The 22456-nt window shown below is 41.4% G+C and overlaps 1 protein-coding gene across 2 annotated transcripts in view; it reads right to left on the minus strand.

The window, feature by feature from the left end:
* Window positions 1–2621: 2621 nt before the first annotated feature.
* Window positions 2622–22456, minus strand: part of LOC125452456 (ras-related protein Rab-3C) — a 175415-nt gene continuing 155580 nt past the window's right edge. For both annotated transcript variants that reach the window (XM_059648342.1, XM_059648339.1), the window contains exon 5: window positions 2622–6940. In XM_059648342.1, coding sequence (XP_059504325.1) covers window positions 6753–6940 — 188 coding nt within the window. In that variant the 3' untranslated portion in view covers window positions 2622–6752. The remainder of the gene's footprint in view (window positions 6941–22456) is intronic.

Consider the following 22456-nt stretch of genomic DNA (forward strand, 5'->3'; position numbering starts at 1 on the left):
AATCTTCTTCACAACTCCCTGAAATCTGCTTTCAAGACCTCAGCTCCTTTTCTACCTAAGTCATTGGCACTAATGTGGATCATGATCGCTGCCTGTTCATCTCCACCTGTATATAGCCTCTTGAAGTTATATGACAGGTAGGCAATGTACTATCTTGGAGTCACATCTAAGGCCACAAAAAAAGCTGGCCAGTTTCCCTGACGCTCAAATAATACTATCCTTTAACTTTTCCTTTACCCTTCCTATCTAGCTGAGATAGTGGCACAAACATGGCTCTCTGCCTATTCTCCGATGAATCTTAACTGTATCCAATACACACAGCGTTTAGTGAGCAGTATTTTAGAGGATTCCTACACGCCTTGCTTATTTCTCCTGGGACAGCCTGGTTGCCATCATTTCCCTTTCTGTCTCCATTTTCCTTATTAGTGATGTAGCCACCTCTGTGAATGTACTTTGCATGTAGCCCTCAGGCATGCGGATGCACCACAGTGACTCCAGCCTCTAGACCAAGAGTCTTTAGTCGGCGATGCCCACGTCCTGCGAGTGAATAAAAAAAATGCTTTTCACATGATTTTGCTACCCTGCCATGCCCTAACTTTACTTGACTTATTAAACATCACAACTACTGATAAACTCAAGACGGGTAATGGTGTAATGGTACTGTCACTGGACCAGTAATCTATATGCTGGTCAATGTTCTGATTCCCATCGAATCCATACAATGTGGAAGCAGTCATTCAGCTCATCAACTCCACAAAGATCCTCCAAAGAGCATCAGACCCACCCCATCCCTCTAAATCCGCGTTTCTCATAGCTAACCCACGTACCATGCACATCCCTGGACAGTACGGGCAATTTACAATGGCCAGTCCACCTAACCTGCACATCGTTGGATTGTGGAATGGAACCAGAGCACCCGGAAGAAACTTATGCAGTGTGGGGAGAACGTGCAAACTCCAATAAGTTATCCAATGTGGAATCAAACCAAGTCCCTGGCGCTGTGAGGCAGCAGTGCTAACCACTGAGCCACCGTGCCACCTATAATGAGGACATGGATTTAAATCCACCAGGGCGGATGGTTTAATTTGAATTCAATAAAACATTTGGAATACACTAGCATGATAGATACCATGTAACTACCATCAATTGTCGCAAAAACCTATCCAATTTTCTCTAATGTCCTGTAGGAAAAGACATCTGCCATCCTTACCTGGTCTGGTTTACATGATGCCAAACCCACAGCAATATGTTTGACTCCTAAATGCTTTCTATTCAATTATGGTTGGACAATAAATGCTGACCTAACCAGAGACACCCACTGCCCATAAGCAAATTCTAAAAACATTACTGGCACTGATAAATTCCCAATAAAGAATTCCTAATAACTCCGATGAAGGGTTTAGGCCCGAAACGTCAGCTTTTGTGCTCCTGAGATGCTGCTTGGCCTGCTGTGTTCATCCAGCCTCACATTTTATTATCTTGGAATTCTCCAGCATCTGCAGTTCCCGTTATCTCTGAAAGAATTCCTAATAGTCTGGTTATTCATCAAACAAACAACTCATGACTTTCCCATGTTGTCACTGATTTTGTTTCCTAATCTGGTGAAGTAACAGCCATCAGAATCACCCACTGTCTCACTGTTACTGCAAGGTAAGTGCGCTGGATCCAATCTATTGGAATTTATCAAACCTCATCCTCAGATGTCCTCTGCTTGACTGTTCTTCTGGGTGCTGCTCATTGCTTGACTTGTGGTCCTCCTTTTGCCTGTTCTTCCAGACCCTGCTGATTCACATAGAATAAACCCCAACCCTGGAAACTGATGTACAGTTAGAGCCAAATTTGCCACAGGCAGAAATTCCATTATTTTTTATTCATTCATTAGATGAGGATATCGCTGGCTATGCCAATACACATTCCTAATTGTCCAGGGGGCAACCTCATTAAGAGTCAATCTCATTGCTGTAGGTCTGGGGTCACATGTAAGTCAGATAAGGTAAGGATGGTTGTTTCCTTCCCCAAAGGACTTTAGTGAACCACATGGGTTTTTCCCTCAGCAATCCATAATGGATTCACAGTCATCATCAGATCCTTAATTCCAGATTTTTTTATTGAATTCAAATTCCACCATCTGCCATGGTGAGATTCGAACCTGGGTCCCCAGAACATCACCCGGGTCACAGCGAAAATATCAGTCGACTATCATCTTCCTGGTGTCAGAACTCAAAGGAGGGAACATTGATAAGCTCTGTTAAACTATGAATGTTTTATACAAGCAAATTCTATGCTTGCTGTTCACACAAAAAAAATTGAATTGTGTCAGAAATTGTTCAGAAATAAGTGATCCCACTGATTGAAGCGTGCATTTCAATAAGTACTGCTAACTAGTCTATGAAATAAATTTTTGTCTGAATTGAAAATCTGTTGCATTAGCGGAGAATTCCTCACTCCGTTTGTCTGAAACTCAGGTCGCTGGTTTAGTATAGTCACCAGCTCATCAAAATGTATACATTCTGTCATAAAATGATACTCAAAGAAACAGTAAACAAATTTGTTCAAACTAATATTATTAACAATAATTTCTGAGTGATAATCTCATATTTGGAGATAAACAAGGAGCAACATTAAAATATCAATGTGATTGATATAGTCTCTGCAAGTTTATTTTCCTTTCAAACACACATTCATTTACATTTTTCACAGACAAACACAAAATACCTGGTCTACTGTACAGTCTATAGATTACAAATTCTAACAACAGAGGTAAAATATGCACCTACATAACCTTCAGGTTTAGACAACAACATAATTTTTTATTTTGATGTTTATATAAAGGGATTACAACATTGATCAAACAGCTGTTTTCAATAGGTCTATATGACACCACCTCACCAAGCTTTCACAGGCAGTAAGCATGATCCGGGGTGGGGGATAAGTTGTGTTGAAGAGGGTATTATTTTAGTAACTAGGATAATTACATAGATAATAAAACTGGCAAGCTTGAACAAATATATAGAAGGCAGTGGTAGACTTTGTAGAATGTACAAATGTGGCAGTTCAGTTTCAAGTTGTCCACCAGAAAGGCCTCAGTAAATATTGGCCTCTGTATCTCCAGTCTGCACAATATCTGTAAACTTTTATTTAATAATAAACTATGTTCAGGTTGGACTGTTCCCATTATGATACTTGCTCATCTACCTGTACCATACTATCTCATTTTAATTACAGCTCCAGATGATCAAAAGATGTAGAATTCAAGTTCAGCAATGACAAAAAGATAAATAATTTTGTACAAGGAAAGGGAAGGGATTTTATAAGAGGAGTGCAGTTTTTGTTTCACGTTGGATGCCTAGTGTCAGCATTAAGCTGTAAGTCAGGCATAGCACAATATATACATAACAAATCTCTTTTTGCTCTATCCCAGTGAAACGGCTGAGTCCCACACACCGAAGCATCAGCAGGGTGGTTTTATTTTTTATTTTATGCCTTGCTTTTGTGTTTGTATGTTAGTATTGGTTTTGTACCATGTCTAATAGAAATGGTTTTAAAATGGTGAAAAGTTATTTTATAGGGAATCTGAAATCAACAGTTAGAGGAGAGTTTTATTCCATCAGTCCCAGCAACAAATACCTACTGTATAACTCACAGTACTGCTCGATCCCAGAAAAAAAATTAACAAATCATTACTGTACAAGATATCCATTTCTTACTGTTTGTCAACAACACAATTAATTCTAAGACTTCAAGGTCGATGAGGAGAGTGTACTAAAAACGAAATTTCACACAATCAGAAACCCATTCATACACACAGCTCAACATACATTCACACAGAGAAATGATGTTCCTGGCACTCTTCACAAAAAAATGGTCACTGAAGACGTCACACATATTCAATACCTTTGCTACACAGGCAAACTGTATTTTTCAAAACAATTTCACATACTGTCTCATACATTTACATAAGACCGACATGTCTCTGAGGATCCGCAAATCACATGCCATGCTAGCAGATACTGGCTCTAGTATATCATATCCAGGGCTTAATTTGGTATCTACACACGTGAAATATATTCAATTCCTGGAGGCACCGAACAGCTATGAGGTATATCCCTTTGTCAGAGGACAGATTTATGAGGAAAAACTGCAGAAATGTAGGATCTTCAACTCTGAATGGAGGTGTGTGAGTAGAATCTTATCGAGTTGTAAAAGGGAATACAAAATGTAGAAAAAACACGCCCAAAATCTGCACTACAAAAGTAGGTCAAGGGAAACAGATACTTACTGGTGAAATGGAACTTTAAGACAGATGCTAGGAAATTCCTTGTCATTCAAAAGTTTTCAATGTTTGAAATGGAGTGTGAAAGCAAGAGCATTCAAGTCATTTGCGAGATAGTTAGGCATGGCCATGGAGGGGCTAGATAGAGATTAATGGTAAAGGATTAGTCAAGTGGACTCTCTTAAGCGTTTGCTACATGACACTATCCATAGCTGATTTTTAGTGAGTGGATATTTAACTATCTTTAGAATGTTTTCTTACCTGTTCAATTTGAATAAAGTTTAGTTTTATTCCACAAATACACAATGGGTGAGTTTTCATGTGGTCTTCCCACTAACTTATTTATTTGGCAGATGAATGTGGGAAACCGTAAGAAAACAATTTGAATTCACTCATATGCTTTACAGTGAGGAAATTCTGAACATCACATTTTTGTATCTTTTTTCAAAAAGATTTAAATGATGGAAGCTGAATGTCATCTTGTTAAAGATGCTTGTCTACCGTATCAATGATTTGCAAATGGCTAGATAACTGACTGCTCAAATTTGAAGTGAAAGCTGATTTGATACTAAAATGTCTTTGACTTCATGTCCTATAGTATGTAACTTTGCACAGATATCTGCATTGAATTAGAGATGCACTATATATTCTGAAATATTGCACTTATTGGCCTATTGTCCCTCAATAGAGGCTACACAAAAATATAAAACGCAGATTACTTCAGCACCTATGCACCATTTTACAATTTCTTCCATCAGATAAAAATAAAAATTCAGACACCAGAAAGATAACTCTTGTTACAGCTAATATTACACATTACATAATACATCATTTTCTGCAGCTAAAAATAGTTATTTCTGTAATTAGTTTACCTATGTGGCCTAAATGCCGGAAAAACACTCTTCTGAGATTTTTGAGCTAGCAAGGAAATGGTAAAATATTAATACGTTTTTAAGAAGAATCTTGAATATTATGAAAATTCCAAGTGGATAAAGAGATCTTTATTCCCTCTACAACAAAATACAAAATATCTCCAAGATGGTGGGGGAGTAGGTCTCCTGAGGCAGAACTCATCCACTCTGTTGGTTTCTCATGTTCTTTTCTTCTCTTTTCGTGCTTTTTTCTTCTTGCCTCCCATCCTGGCATGGCATCGGCGATGTCCAGGGTGAAGCCAGTGTGGACTCGCAGCCTCGAGAGCCTTGAGGTGAGGCCCAGCCTGGAGGTGAGGCCTGGCTTGGACTGGAGGGGAGGCCTGGCCTGGACTCGAGGCCAGTGCGGACTTGTCTGCTCTGTCGTCTCTGCTTGGAAGGTTTGTAATGCTGAACTTATTTCTTTATCTTTCTAATGTATTCCTAGGAATCTGTACTGAGGTACCTTTGTCCCTAAGATGGCACCATAAGTGGCAACTCTGTAAACTTTTCACTGTACTCATGCGATTATGTGTGACAATAAACCTAATTCTACCTGTGGTAAATTACAAATGAGGCTGGTCTGAAACAGGTAGCTGGGGACTGGAAACGACAGTTACCAAAACCAAAGATACACTGCAGGTTCCAACTGTCTAACTTACACTGTGTCTAGAAAGATAGGTCTCTGGAAATGCGCACTCTGGTGAATAATACTTAATGTTATGAGGTGTGTCAGTAACATCTGCTTTCTCATAACATTTTCGCAACTCAGTTTCAAGTCTTCCAAGTATCCTCGAGATCCAGTGAACTGGCTGAGCATCTTTGAACACTGTTTCATGTGTCATAAGAGCTGTATCTCACTCTTTGATTTGTGAAATGGCTTACTGGGCATGGCTCTGAAAATCAGGACCTGATTCTGCAAGTTATACAGTGTATTTGTTGTGCCAATATAAACAGGCAACGTATTTACATTGATATGAATGTGATAGCTGACTGTCACTTGAGGCTGCTTGCAAATATCTTGCACAGCTTTTTTTTCAAATACTTATTATGGATCAAGGAAACCTCACATTGCTAATTCCTCCTAAAAGTTACTACTATACACAGAATACTTATTCAAATATTCAAACTAACTTCGAGTAAGTTAAAAACATACATTTTGTTACTGAATTCACAGTTTTGTGCAGACTGAGGATAAGGTGTTTATCAATAATTCATCATTGAGGGAATGCTTGGAAGGCCACATAAATCTAGTAAGCAGGGAGATCTAAGAAATTTAGAAATATAGTACACTTAATGTAGGAACCCACTGTTCCTCTTAACAGTCACATAAACCTTGAATCTACCGAAAATTGCATAACCAATACCAATATAAATAAAGATTGGATAAGTCAGTTTTAATGCAAGAGGTCTTGGGAAACAGTGCTGTGCACAGATTAGCAAAAAAATAAATATAGATTGGTTTGTTTAATATTATATAGAGGCCACACAGTAACATTTTCATGGACTAATAACTAAGGACTAATCTTTAGACACAATTTGATTTCTTCCATATGTCTATGATCAAGTCACTAACATCCGCAGTTTTGTTGTTGTGGAGGAGGATTCTCTGTGAGTTTTGTGTTTTGTTTCCCTGCAGCAACCGTAGGGTCTGTGTCCAAGCTTTCCGACATCTTCTCACAGATTATATCAACAAGCCGTTCAAATGTTTGCTTTACATTAATGTTATCCTTGGCACTGGTTTCGAAAAATTCAAAGCCTTGGGGAAAGAATAGAACGTATTAGCTTTTCAATTAACAGTTGCTAAATAAAAGAGCAGTCTGTGTGCAGCAAATCTTTGTTTTTTTCTCTCTCTCTGTGGATCAGAGGATGAACTGCAGATTTACTAATCCAGTACTACTTTGGCCAGCTGCTAAAAAGTATGTGAGTGTTAACCTGAGTAATTAATAAAATCACAGTAAATTAGCTTGGCAGAAACTGCTAATCTTAAAAGCTCCCAACTGAGCCATTTTAAAGATGGAGTACCCATCATCTTAAGGTTTGCCTTTGACTCCTGTCTTTGGCACTGATTTGACTTTCAGCCTTTGTTTTGTGAAGGCAATAATTCATGTTTCAGTAGACTTCCAAGTGCTCCCCAGTACACGTGAGCTCAGGCAGTAAATGCTAACACCTTACTTAGCAATGGGGATATTCTCACCAGATTGTCCCATATAACAATTTGCATCAGTAATTACTGGATAGTAATCAGCAGCGGGACCTCTGATCTTTTTCTAAATTGTAATTGCATTAATCTGTTCAATGCAAATAATTTTCTGATTGAAAACAAAAATGCCAAACATCAGTGACTATAATGATCATATCGTAACAGATAAATACCCAAAGGTAACATCAACTTAATGCATTTTGGTTTCAAAGCTAAGTTGAATTAAAAATATTTCTAATACTGGTTATCACTTTAAACTGTAGAAAAACTTTTACAGATTATCCTCATTACTATTGTTCCAGACTCCTTTTTGCTTTAGTTCTGTAATTATCTTTGGCATGCAGGCGTGATATGTAAGGCTAGAGACAACCCCATAGTTTATTGCAGACTAGATGCTTGGGGTAGGCAGTTTCAAGAACTGACTGTGAGGAGTGTGATTTATGAATCATTAACTCTAATAGGTCTAGTACTAATTTCCTCCAGTGGTATTTAGTAATTTTACTGTATCTAGCTGAAATGGAAATTAACATAATTATACCAGGTGACTTAATGAAGTGCCTGATTTAGCTGAGTGAGTTTTTGAAGGATACATTTAGCTATGAAGAATGGGGTTATGTGCCACATATATTGAAGTTATTTTGAGTACTTAAAATGAGCATACAACTTTGCTGCTCCTGTTGCTTATAGCTATTCCTATGGGAGATCTGTTTGTCTGTTTATCCTAGCTCATCTGAAAGTGTTCTGTGACATCCATGATCCAACAATGCCGAGGTCAATCCCTCCTTCTGGTCCCCTCTGGAAGATACTTGTGTAGATTTTCACCTCAAATCAAATAGCTAAAATAATGACATTCTCTTTTCTGGAAGTCACTCTTTTAGATTTCTTTTAGCCTTTTCAATTTCAAACGTCCCTTCATTATTCTTAAGTTCAAAAAAGGGAAACTTTATCAAAAGTCTTAGCAATCATATTTCAAAGGTCTCTATTGTTTTCCACAGAACTTTACTTATTGACCAGGTTACAGAGGCATATGGCAAAGTTTTGAAACGTAGCATCTTATGAGTCTTTCCCTCGCCACAAGCTTCAGTTTTCTTGTTAACATATCCCTTCATGTTTGGAAAATTACTTCTGCCTACATCTATCCTTTCACTAAATTGGTATTGCATTGACCATCCTCTTGTGTCAGTTGCCCTAAAGACACAAACTAATCTACTTTCCTCAGTGTGAAGCAATCTCTTCAATCTTCACTCTAGCTCCTTCTAATATATTCGTTCCATCGTTGTTTAGTTTTTGTTTTTCATAAAATCTATATTCTAATTTTCCAGATTTTACGTGATCTACAATATTTTGTAGAAACTATTCTGATTCTGCAATTCACACTATGTAGTCAGCATGCAGCAAGCTTATTATGTTCTTGCCTCCTGGAACTACATCTAAAACATTCATTCTGCATACAAATCAAACATTTTGGCATCATACTCATCATCGTTTTCTTCTCTGCAGTTGAAGCATATCTGACAGTATCCGTTCTTGTTGTCTGTTCACTATTTGGTCCCTATATAGTCTTTATACAGATATAAGATGTAATATATATCTAATTACGCTCACTTTTAATTTCTGTTGCTGGTTGGGAACTGTTCTAAGTAATTTCCACTCTACAACAATCTAACTTATTGGCACCATCATCTACCCTTTCCTTTGCAATTCTGTGCTACAGCTCAATCTGATTTTCTTTGACTGCTTAAGGGTGAACCACATTGAATTTGATTATTTATTCGTTCTAATAAAGAGGAACCAACTTATGTTCAGGATCTACTTAGTTGTTAGGTTGGCTTTCAATTGCTATATTTAATCTCAAGTCCGTTCTCACATGATGAAAATTGATGTTTTTCTAATCTGTAAAAATTAATGCTTTATCGGAAGATAGAGAGAATTTATTGTTTAGTTCTATCATTTGGCAGAGTTGATTATACCACCTGGCCCCCTCCATCTACTATAAGCCATGTCTGATTTAAATTCTAATGAAATCAAAAGATAGTTTATTCCCTTCATTACAAACGCATCAGAACAAACATTTGTCTGTTTTCTTGATTAGAATTTCTTTTTCTTCCATAGGTAGACACTCCACTTTAACCATTGAACAGATTGGAAATACAAATGAGATAAATTCAGATTTGCGCCGGTGACATGCAATTTAGAGTGTTGAAAGTCATCAGGGTAATGATAAACTTCTTTACACATTCAAATTTTACCATGAAATACATAATAGCCTATATAGCTATTTAAATGTTCAGAAGAGACCTCTTGAAATAACAGAGATAATGGGAACTGCAGATGCTGGAGAATTCCAAGATAATACAATGTGAGGCTGGACGAACACAGCAGGCCAAGCAGCATCTCAGGAGCACAAAAGCTGACGAAGGGTCTAGGCCCGAAACGTCAGCTTTTGTGCTCTTGAAATAACAGTCAGGATTGGATGAGCTACATTATACACTTTAGAAGCTACTTTTAATGTCTTGGGAACCTCAAACTTCAACTGATTGTGTTCTTTCACAGAATCCAATCGTTCCCATATTCAAGTATAATAATTACCGAGTTTTAACTAAAAAGTACTTACTTATACATCCTGACTTTGTGGCCAAAGTTTTACAGCAGACAATGGGAGGAGTGAAGGTGGTAAAATTTGGTGTTATACTGGTAAGGCTAGCACCATGATCAACACCTACCCACCTTGCTGGTACTTTACCCAGAGAAGGGTTTTTACTGGGTATCACTCAGCCAATAAATGGCCATCTCGGTGCCTCCTCCTATTGCCATTGGTATTTTACCCGCAACATACCGAGGCAGATGCCCAGGTTACCAGATTGCTGGTCAGGGAGTGTATGGAGGGAATGTGTCAGTGTGTGCGTGTCTGCCTGTCTGTCTGTTTGGGTATCCTACGACTAACAGAAGGCCCCCAAAGACAGCTTCTCCACTTACTTTTCTCCTCTGTCACCCAGCCACATCTGCTCTCTCCCACCCCTCCTCCATCCCCCGGGCGAGGGCCTGTCAGTTTTGCCCTGTTGAAATCAAAGATCAAGTCTGAACCAATGGCTGCCGTTCTTCGGGGAGTGCCTCCGGTCCCAGTAGTGGCATAGTCAAGACGACAGTCACATGCCTGACAGCTCTCACAGACATGAATGCCTCCTGGGTGGGAGCAGAAGTCCTGCCTCAAGTCAAATATTAGCTGATGAGTTGTCAGATGACCCAGGATGCAAACTTATTCCTGACTTTTCTGCTTGGGTCTGTGATAGCATGATGTGATGTGACTATTGCTTTTGCATCGGATTCTGGCACCTATTCCATAAAAGCAATGCACTTTTATGCTCATTTTATTATCTTATCAATGTATCCTTTTTGCTTGCTTTGATCCTTACAATTATTATTGTTATGCCTTCATCTATGGCAATGTGTAGACAAGGAAGTGCAGTAGCAACCCTGTACAACACCGTTCCCCACTCCGAATATTCTGGGATGTTACTATCAACTTCCATTTTGCATCGTCCCCTGTACCTAGTTACTGAATTCAAATTCGCATCATATCTTGTAACATCACATTCGTTAATCTTTTCCAGAGGGTTTTTATTTGTGAAACAACTATCATAAAATGTTGGCCATTTCCAGTGCAACACCCTCATTTATCTCTTCAAAGAACTAATCATATTTTTCAACCATGTGCATTCTTTTCTAAAATCCATGGTGTCTACTCCTTAAATAAAACAAAGAACCGCAGATGCTGTAGATCTGAAGAGTAAAATGAAATTGCGGGTGAAACTCAGCAGGTCAGGTGGCATAGTGGGGAGACTGTTCTGATAGAGTCACTGGACTCAAAATGTTAACTCTGCTTTCTCCCCACAGATGCTGCTAGACCTGCGAAGTTTCACCCGCAATTTCTGTTTCTGCGTCTGCTTCCTATTTGCTCTTCATTTCGATATTTTGTCGTTTGATTTTCATAATGTCTTAAACTGGGTAGCCTCTTATTCTGAGACTTTGTTTCTCATCCGCGACTCTTCTACAAGAGAAGACATGATTAGACATAAATAGAACTGACATAAAGAATTGAGGGTGATGTTAATTTGGATTACATTAGAAACAAATACAATAATGATTTGATAATATAAGGGTGGCATAGTGCCTCAAAGTGCCAGGGACCCAGTTTTGATTCCAGCCTTGGGTGACTGTCTGGAGCTTGTACATTCTGCCTGTGTCTGCATGGGTTTCCTCCTGGTGCCCCAATTTCCTCCCACGGCTGAAAGATGTGCAGGTTAGGTAGACTGGCCATGTTAAATTGCCCATCATGTCCAGGGATGTGTATATTAAGTGGGTAAGCCATGGGGGATGCAGGGTTACAGGGATAAGGTGGGGGGTGGGTCTGGATGGGATGCTCTTTGGAGGCTGATGTGGACTTGTTTGGCTGAATGGCCTGCTTCCACACTGTAGGGATTCTGTGATGACGATGCAGCAATGACATCAGAGTCACACAGTCAAACAGTGGAATCTAGAAGGCAGCATTAGAGCTTGAACCTCACAAGAAGATGAAGCATTAAATATTCCAGTCAGGAGCATAAATCTAATTTTGCCCATGGCTTGATTAAAACTTACTCCCTTTCCACTAGCTGACTTCTGTACTGGAGATACCTGGACAGGAACCTCTTGTTCGGATGCTGTCCAGGAAAACCAGAATCCAGCAGCAAAGAATATTAACATGTAAACTAGACGCCTTTGAGAGCAGTCAGTCACCATGTTCTATGATTTAAATGTCCAGCAGTGCAGCCAAGCAAAGGTTAGGTAAATAAGTGCAGTTAGCCTGCCAATCGGTTAAGGATTTAGGGTGGCTGTTAACACCATAATAAGACAATGAAAAACAGGAACAGAAGTAGGCCATTCAGTCCCTCAAGCCTGCTGCACCACGGCAGATTAGACATTCCTCATGTCCACTTTCGTGCATTTTCTCTGTAACACTGATTCTCCTATTGATCAGAAACCTATTTATCTCAGCCTTAAATATACACCACGATTCTTTCCCTACAGGTCTCTGTGGCAAGGAGTTCCAAACCTCTGAGAGTCGTAACTTGGTGTTTCTTCATTCTGAGACTATGGCTTCTGGTCCTAGACTGTCCCAAGAGGGGAAACCTCCTAGTGAGTTTTGAGAAGATTTGTAGCTCAGGTTGAGGTTCTGGATGTGAGTTTGCTCGCTGAGCTGGAATGTTAGTTTTCAGACGTTTCGTCACCATTCTAGGTAACATCATCAGTGAGCCTCCGATGATCTGAAAACTAACCTTCCAGCTCAGCGAGCAAACTCACATCCAGGGGAAACCTCCTCTCAGCATTTACTGTATCAAGCTCCTTAAAACTCCTATGTGTTTAAATAGGATCACCTCTCATTCTTCTAACCTCCAGTGAGTACAGTCCCAATTTGTTTAACCACTTGATCATTAGACAATCCCTCCATAACAAGGATCATCCTTGCAAACCTTCTCTGAACTGCCTCTAATGAAAGATATTTCCTTAAATAAGGGGATCAATATAGCTCATAGTACTGTAGATGTGGGCTCACCAGCAGCTTGTACAGTTACAGTAAGACTTCCCTACTCTCATGTTTGAACCCTATTGAAGTAAGAACCAACATTCTGTTAGCCTTCCTGACTGTCTGATATACCTGCGATCTAGCTTGTGCTAACCTGGTATGTTGGGTTCCCAGTTTGATCTCCTTGTAACCATGTTTCTGTACTTGCTATGGGGTCATATCAATTTACTTCAATTGTGCTGTCAGTTTGTCTAAATTATTCCAAATGCTTCGTGCATTTAGATACAAAGCCTTTAATTGTTCTAGAATCGAAATTCCGTGCACTTTTTTATGCTTTCTTAATGTAACATGACATTTCCACATTTTATTCCTCCCTTTTGATTGCTGGTAACAATCAGCCTCATCACTAACCTGCAATTTCACCTTTTCATTTAGCTTTGATTTTCTAGTTTGCCATGCAAGTGAACCCACCAACCAACCCCCACACCATTATTTAATTCACAGCCATATCTACCTGGTTTGTTAGGGTGCTAACTAAAGATGGAGTGGCTGGATAGATTAAGGGATATGGGGTCGGGGGGATGGATGCATGAATTAGGTCATCAGAGCATTAAGTATCAGGTTAATAGTTGAGTGTCGGTGCGTGGTAGACAGGGGTTAAGGAATGCTGTTGGGGCAGAGGCAGCATGACAAGTCTGGGCACTGGGGGAGAGGTTTGTTTCAGGCCAGTGAATGGGCGTTGTCAGGTCACAGTGAAAGGGGTGGGCAGTGGATGATACCGGGTCATGTTTGGCGGAGGTGTCTGGACAGTGCTGGGGCAGGGTCCCATGTTTGGGGAATAAGGCTCACATTAGAGAATGGCAGGTTCGTTGCTGGGGGAAGACTAGACTTGAGGCTAGGGATATCGGGTCTAGAAGAGACAGGTGTCAGGATGTGCTGTTGGGTGAGGTGGGGGTGGGGTGTGGGAATGGGCATGTGGAGGAGTTGAGGATGTTGGTGTAGGTGTATGGGGGGGGTGGGAGTGTCTTTTTGTGGGTGTGAGGAGGAGTTGTGGTGGAGTGGGGGTACGGGTGTGGGGTAGTGGGAGTGTGAAGGTGGAGGTATGGGAGTATGGGGGAGTGGGGATGTGGGATTAGGAGTGGGAGTATAAGGGTGGGAGTGTCCGGTCCAGCAGGGTCAGTTTGGAGTGAATGGCAGTGTTGGGTCTGGGGAAGTCTGGTCAGGGAGTACTTGTTAAGGAGTCTGGAAAGCAGAACGGCTCAGAGGTGGTATAGTTGTGAAAGGGCAGGGAATTGGTGATGGGGAGGGGTGTTCATTTTTCTTGTTATTTTGGAGTTAGACTGGGAGGTGGAATTGTAAAGAACACTGATCTCAGTGGGCAACATGAAATTTGTTGCAGAATCATGTGAGAACTCTGATAAGGCTTATCTCAATATCAGCAGCAATTTGCTGCAACCATTATGCTTCTCTGTGTAATGCTGTGAATTTCTCAATCAGTAGTGATGAATTGCCAATTAGGGTGGATTATTGCTTATTAAATGCACTTTTAACATTGCAACTCACCTGATTAATATTCAGCTTTCTATTTTACCATACACACTGAACAAGTTAAATGTTGAGCATTCTAGACATGGAATTTATGGTATGTATTTCGTAGCTTCAGCTCACTGCTGGCCACAAAAAGCCTTAATGTTGCTCAAGGTCGACCTGTCTCTGAGGGCACACTCTATGGACTCCAGTCATACAAACCTCTCATCCATGCAGATTGCAATCTGACATTTGCCAACACCTCACAGCCATCATGGCACCTCGCTAATCCACTTTGAAGGCACTTAGGATGCACAGGGCTGCAGGATGCATAGGAAGTGAGCATTGAAAGGCTGCTTCAAGCACACTCTGCACCCATGGATGGGGACCTAGTTTATGGATTGGACCAGGTGGCATCTCAGGGCTGTTTGCTTGCTTACTTAGCACTTGCTCATATGCATACTCACAATATTCCTGCCTTGTCAGTTAGTGTAGATGTACAACCAGGCAGCTTGCTGATCATCAGACCTCAGTCTATAGGAAGCACACATTTTGCTGTACACAAGTGTGTGACATCAATCTCACATCTACACCATAGCCCTGCAGCTTACAGACTGCATGTATAGCCATGTCTCAGTCTTAGCAGAGTAATCCTCTTTGACAACAACTGAGGACGCAGTCAGTCATAGGACCTGACAGAGTAAGTCAAAGACAAGCTCTCATGCCAGTGCATGGCAGGGTACAGGAGGATGAGGCAGCCATGCTGATGCTTCCTCTGAGGGTTCATAACTCTTGTCCTCAAAATCAAGGATGTGGCTTCTAGTAGAGCTTCTCTGTGGAGATTCGGGATATCACATTGGTATACCTGCAAGACAAAAGAGCGGCAAGGTGCAGTGGCCAATGGCTGGAATGGTGTGCTGTGATTGAGACGGACAACAGGGTAGGTGACTGTGAGAGCTGCAGTGGAATGAAGAATGGCACTTAATCAGTTGGCAGGATATGGATGTCTTTACAAGCCCTGCAGGAGCAGTCCCTGTCTTTTCCTGCAAGGAACTAGATTCTCTCCTCCTGTGACATGAGAGAATCTCACATCTACATCATGCACTAGCTGCTTACAGACTGAATGTGCAGCCATGTCTTGGTCTTAGCAAAACAGTCCTCCCTAAAGGTGATGGAGGCACAAATAAGTCATAGGTCCTGGCACAGTAAGTCTAGGACAAGCTCTCATGCCAGTGCAGGGCATGGTACAGGAGGAGGAGGTAGCCATGCTGGCAGGCACCACTCCACCTGGTCAAGCCCATTCTGCTCCATTGTGAGCTGTATTCTTCTGGAATAAAGGAAAGAAGTGGTTTGAGTTATTGGATGAGACAGCTGTTAGTGCTAGTGCAAGTGACTGAAACGTGGTGAGGTATTCCTAGCAAGTGAATAAGCAATGCTGAGATAATGCTGCATTAGTGGTTGGGAAGGGTGGGGAGCTGTACAATGACTGAGGATGCTGTTGGCTGTAGTGAGAGTGGTATTGCATGAGCGTTGGTTGAAGGTGAGTGCAGTAGCAGAGGTCAGTGATCTTCTTATGGCACTGCTCTGGATTGTGGAAATACCATTAATCTGGCTGGCAACTTTGGAACAGGTTACCAGGGTCTGGTGGCATGGCCTTTTCTGCTGGTCCTCTGGGAACAGTACTCCTCACCTTGGCACTATTCTCCACGTGGACCTCCAGGTCCCTGTTAGAGCATCACAGTACCATCTTCCTCTTCTTCAACATCTTCAGAATGACAGTCCATCACTGAACCAAAGAGCTTTGGAATGCCAGTGTTCATCCTTTTAAATATGGTACAGGCTCCAGAGATGCCCATAGAGCATAGAACATAGAAAAGTACAGCACAGTACAGGACCTTCGGCCCGCGATGTTGTGCCGTAGAATAATCCTAATTCAAAAATAAAATAACCTAACCTACATTCCCCTCAATTCACCGCTGTCCATGTGCATGTCCAGCAGTCGCTTAAATGTCACTAATGACTCCACTTCCACGACACCACTGGCAAACTATTCCATGCGCTCACAACTCTCTGGGTAAAGAACCTCCCTCTGACATCTCCTCTATGCCTACCTCCCCTATACCTTAAAACTATGACCCCTTGTGGCAGTCAATCCTGCCCTGGGGAAAAGTCTCTGGCTATCGACTCTATCCATGCCTCTCATTACCTTGTACACCTCGATCAGGTCACCTCTCTTCCTCCTTCTCTTCAGAGAGAAAAGTCCAAGCTCAGTCAACCTCTCCTCGTAAGACAAGCCCTCCAGACCAGGCAGCATCCTGGTAAACCTCCTTTGCACCCTCTCCAAAGCCTCCACATCTTTCCTATAATAGGGCGACCAGAACTGGACACAATATTCCAAGTGTGGTCTCACCAGGGTTTTGTAGAGCTGCAGCATAACCTCGCGGCTCTTAAACTCGATCCCTCTGTTAATGAAAGCCAAAACACCATATGCTTTCTTAACAACCTTATCCACCTGAGTGGCAAATTTGAGGGAGCTATGCCCATCTTTCAGTGGAAACTGCCGAATAGCGAGTTCTGGGAATGAGCATGTGATAAGATCGGGACAGAATCATATGAGAGAAAGGCTGGATAAGTAGTTAATGAAGTGAGTTTGACATGATACAGTAAGAGATTTGCAAACAACCCTCTTTAAAAAAAACCTGATGCAATTGGCATTTAGTCAAAAAATGTAAGATTCAGGTTTTTTGTTCTCTATCTTTTCCTGAGTAGTTATTGATTTAGGTTATGCATAAGCTGCTAAATTCTAGACTTATTCTATCTTGCAGATACAGCAGAATTGCCCATTGGGAAATTTAATTTTCCATATGATTCTGATGCATTAGCTGCATTATAGCCCCAATGGGCAACTCCAGTCTATGCTGCTCCAATCGCTATCTAGCCATCAAAATATTGTGCCAAATTACCTATCGATCAACATTTAAACAGGGCATTCCTTTGGGAGTCTAAATATTTCTAAAACCACAAGCAGACAAAACATTTACAATTACTCTGCCAATTTATCTTTTACTGACTCACTGTTCTCTCCTTTTGATTTCCGCTTGAAATTTAAATATTCTCTTTTACTAACATTTGTACGATATACTTTACTGTTTTATTTAATATGATTTGAGATTCTCTCCATATTTGCATTCCTCGTTTCCTTTACATCTTATCCAACTCTTTTTGTTATACCTAATCGCCTCTTCAATCTCAAATTGCTTCTGGTCTCATTGCTCATTAACCACATGTAAATCGTGGGATTTATTTTTCGTTAATTATATATAATTATTCCACCCATTTCTGGAAAATTGTCCTGTGTCAGGAGACAGTAGGGACTGAAGATGCTGAAAGCCAGACTCAATAGACGTGAAGCTGGTAAAGCACAGCAGGTCAGGCAGCATCTGAGAAGCAGGAAAGTCAATGTTTCAGCCTGAATGCTGTCTGAGCTGCTGTGCTTGTCCAGTTGCACATCAATTGATACTAGTCCTGTGCCAGTTTCCACACACCCTCATTAGCTTGCTCTTTACTAAAATCTGCATGTGATCAAACAGAATTATCACCACAAACTATTATATTACAACAGACTTCAAATGGGAGCAACATTTTAGATAATGTCTTTTTTTCTTAACTCTGTCCATCCTTTAATCAATCAATTTAACCTATTCAAGCTCTCCGGCAGTATCTGGTGCCAAAATCCCTACAGGACTTAGGCCATACTCTGGGAACAAGAGCTTCTTGGGAGGAACACTGCTCGTCTTGGAGCCACTGAAAGCTGCCTGGCCATTGCTGCTTCATGGACACTATTGCAACAAGTTTCATCTACATGGGCAGACACCCTCGGGTGCTGACTGGAGAGGTCATATGAAGAGCTGGCAGATTCTTCCAGCAGGGGGCGATGCCTACAGAGTCTCCTCTTAGCAACGCTGAAGATGACTTCCATTCCTGATTTCTCTGCACATTCTTTGTGGCCCATACCTCACTCGTTGGCAGGAGGTGTCTCCTCCCAAGTAGTGAAAGTAAGGCCAATAATGTGGTAATGAGCATGCAGTAAAGTTTTACACAGTTTGAAAGGTCTCTCCATCTTTCCATCTCGGCCTCAGAAGCATCCTCTTGAGCGTTGTCTCAAAAATAACATCAGGCAAGGCAGCTAATTTCCGATGTACTCTATAGCACTTAAAGTGCACAATGAAGTTTCTTGTAATTTATTTTTTTCCCTGATATGAAAGATCAGGAAGCTGCTTATGGTCCAGGAAAGCCTACAGCTGCCACTTGCAAGCTCTTAGTTCTCAGTCCCAGTGATATGCCACCCTGGATCTTCATAACTTCTTCTCCTGGTAGGTTAACTATTAACTGTTCCAGATTTTCAGGCTTTCTGGGCCACTTTCTCCTGCAAGTGAAAAACAAAGGCGATCGCTTTGAAAAACTGCAAAGTATGTTGTTCTAAGAATTGAAGTAATGAAGGAGGAAGGAAGCACAAAAGCACAGGTCTGGCTAATTCGAAATAACTTTACATGCATTCACACTGTAAAGAAAGTTGCACTTGTAGATTATTATCTTAGTCATAGATGGTGCATTTGAGAAGATTACTGGCTTTCAGGTAAAATATGGTTGAAATTATCAAGGAATCAGAAAAACTGTTTCAAATTTCCACTAGGATGAACACACTTACCTTGAGAGTTGAAATACTGATCTTCTTCCTGAAGAATATTAGAGGCCAAGGAGGTCCAATGAAAGAAGAGAGTTGACAGTTTCTTCCACATTACTCGGGTGAGAACAATGGTAGTGTCAATAAAGCCAAAAGACCATGTAGGTACCTGGTGTTTGAACTGGTGTTAAATATTGCTTTACAGTACATTTTAGAATGTGATTAAATAATCTTATCATTTTGTTTATGTATGGGTAGATAGATTTGCTGTTGGAATCTGGCTAACAGTACAATTCACCTGCTTAATAATTTGTAAGAGAATATTTATTAAGATAGAATATTGACAATTCTAATTTGGCTGGCAGGGATGGAGTGGTTCATTGACATCCTGACTTCCTTCAATGTCATATCTTGCCTTAGGTGGCACCCCTTCTGGCCACACTTCATTAAACCAACTCTCTCCTTCCTCAGCGCCACTACTTCTTTCTCAGGGATAGCTGCACTGAATGGATGAGAACCACACTGAGAAATTCAGTAACAAGACGGCAGACTGGAGACCTGGCCTCATCAAGTACTTTGAGCTTGCGACCTAATGACACTCATCCTGGTCTTCCTCAGAATTATAATCAACCTTGCCTCAGTGTCCCTCAACAAGTCCTCTCCCATGTTAGCCCTTCTCTGTAATATTTTTATTCTCTTCCAAAATGAATTTGAGTGGTGACAGATCCCTCCACCTTGCCACCTTAAGGGCTGACTTGCCTGGCGTCCAGAAAAATTACTGCTCATGTCAGTAACGACTTGTGAATCCTGTGTACTGCCAACATAATCTCTAATAAAGTCACATTTGGTCACTGAAGATTACATTTCATACAAAACCATTACTATTTGCTTCCTTCCTGGTATTGCCAACAGGCTTCCTTTTCAGCACCAGAATAATTTGGTGCTTCCATCTCAATCTCGGGAAGGTGATATTGAGCTTCCCAACTGGGTCAACAGCCCTCTTCCGTTTCCTCGACCAACAATAAATTCTGTCCATGGACAGTTACCTAGCATTTTATTAGGTCATTTAGGACCCCAAAGTGAGTAATGAACTGTGAGTGAGCAGTGGCTGGAGGTAGATCGAGTGTAAAATACTTATTTTTGTGGTCTTTACTTTGTTAGGTATGGACAGCAAGGGTGAGAAGGCAGATTGTGGTCACTATGGTTCAGATAGTGCAATCAGTTCCTTCCTTATTGTTTGTGGTCGTTAAGGATCACAACGGCAGGAGCACAGAGTCCCATGGAATGCTCCTTTTGTAACATGTGGGAAATCAGGGACACTTCACATATCCATGGTGACTATGTATGCAGGAAGTGTGTTCAACTGTAGCTCCTGATATGCAGCAGGGAGTGGCTGGAGCTGCAGATGGACTCACAATGGAGCATCCATGATGCTGACAGCATTGTGGATAGCAGATTTAGCACGCTGGTCACACCACAGTAATGGCTTCACAGGCAGAGAAGTGCTGGGTGACTACCAGGAAGACATTTGCAGAGAATACAGCAGTCCCCTATGGCCATTCCCCTCTCAAATATGTACACTGTGTGGATACTGTTGGAAACAATGGCCTCTCAGGAGAAGGAGCAGCAGCTAGATCATGGATACCATGACTGGCACATTTGTACAGCAGGGAGTGTCAGAGGGTAGGTGAGCAGTGGTGGCTCTGTAACCAGGAGCAGAGTAGGCATTTCTGTGGCCACAAGCAAGACTCTAGGATGATGTGTTGCCTCCTTTGTGCCAGGATCAGGGATATCACTGAGCAGGCGTAGGATATTCTGACAGGGAGGGTAAGCAGCCAGAGGTCATGGTCCATATTGGTACTAACTACACAGGCAGGGCCAGGTTAATGAACATAGCAGGACTAGCAGTCTGAAACTGTATTTATTTTAGTAAGGCAGATGATCGTAGAGCCTGGATTAGTACATGGGCCTATGATGTGGTAGCCATTACCAGAAACGTGGTTGAGAGAACAGTAGGTCTGACATTCAGTGTTCCAGGTTTAGAAAATTCAGGCGAGACAGAGAGAGGTGTAAAAGCAGTGGGGGAGTTGCATTACTGATTAAGGGGAATGTCACAGCAGTACTTAAAGAGGGCATCTTGGAGGGCTTATCCAGTGAGGCAATATGGATAAAACTTCGGAATAAAAAATTGTCAGTGGCACATACAGCAACAACCAGATCATGGAAAGATATCTAAACAACAAAGTTGTTGTTGTGGGTGATTTTAACTTCCGCAATGTTGACTACGACCAAATTATTCTGGTGCTAAGGAGGAAGCCTGTTGGCAATACCAGGAAGGAAGCAAATAGTAATGGTTTTGTATGAAATGTAACCTTCAGTGACTAAATGTGACCTTATTAGAGATTAGGTTGGCAGCACACAGGATTCACGAAATGTTACTGACATGAGCAGTAATCTTCCTAGTGCCAGGGGCTTAGACGGGGCAGCATCAGGGAGATCACGACCTAATGGTATTATCTGGACTGATAATCCAGAGACCCAGATAATGTTCTGGGGACTGGTTCTGAATCCTGCCATGGCAGATGGTGCAATTTGAATTCAATAAATACCTGAAGTTAGGAATCTAATGATAATGATGAATCCATTGTCAATTGTTGAAAAAAATCCATCTGGTTCACTAATGTCTTTAAGGAAGGAAACTGCTTTCCTTGATAATAAAATGTGAGGCTGGATGAACACAGCAGGCCAAGCAGCATCTCAGGAGCACAAAAGCTGACGTTTCGGGCCTAGACCCTTCATCAGAGAGGGGGATGGGGTGAGGGTTCTGGAATAAATAGGGAGAGAGGGGGAGGCGGACCGAAGATGGAGAGTAAAGAAGATAGGTGGAGAGGGTGTAGGTGGGGAGGTAGGGAGGGGATAGGTCAGTCCAGGGAAGACGGATAGGTCAAGGAGGTGGGATGAGGTTAGTAGGTAGGAGAGGGATGTGCGGCTTGGGGTGAGAGGAAGGGATGGGTGAGAGGAAGAACAGGTTAGGGAGGCAGAGACAGGCTGGACCAAAACGTCAGCTTTTGTGTTCCTGAGATGCTGTTGGGCCTGCTGTGTTCATCCAGCCTCACATTTTATTATCTTGGATTCTCCAGCATCTGTAGTTCCCATTATCACAAACTGCTTTCCTTACCTGGTCTGACCTAGATGTGAATCCAGACACACAGCAATGTGGTTGACTCTTAACTGCTCTCTGGGCAATTAGGGATGGGCAATAAATGCTTCATACAGTGACGCTTTCATCCCATGAATG

The sequence above is a fragment of the Stegostoma tigrinum genome, chromosome 1, assembly GCF_030684315.1.
Source record: "Stegostoma tigrinum isolate sSteTig4 chromosome 1, sSteTig4.hap1, whole genome shotgun sequence".
Taxonomy (NCBI): domain Eukaryota; kingdom Metazoa; phylum Chordata; class Chondrichthyes; order Orectolobiformes; family Stegostomatidae; genus Stegostoma; species Stegostoma tigrinum.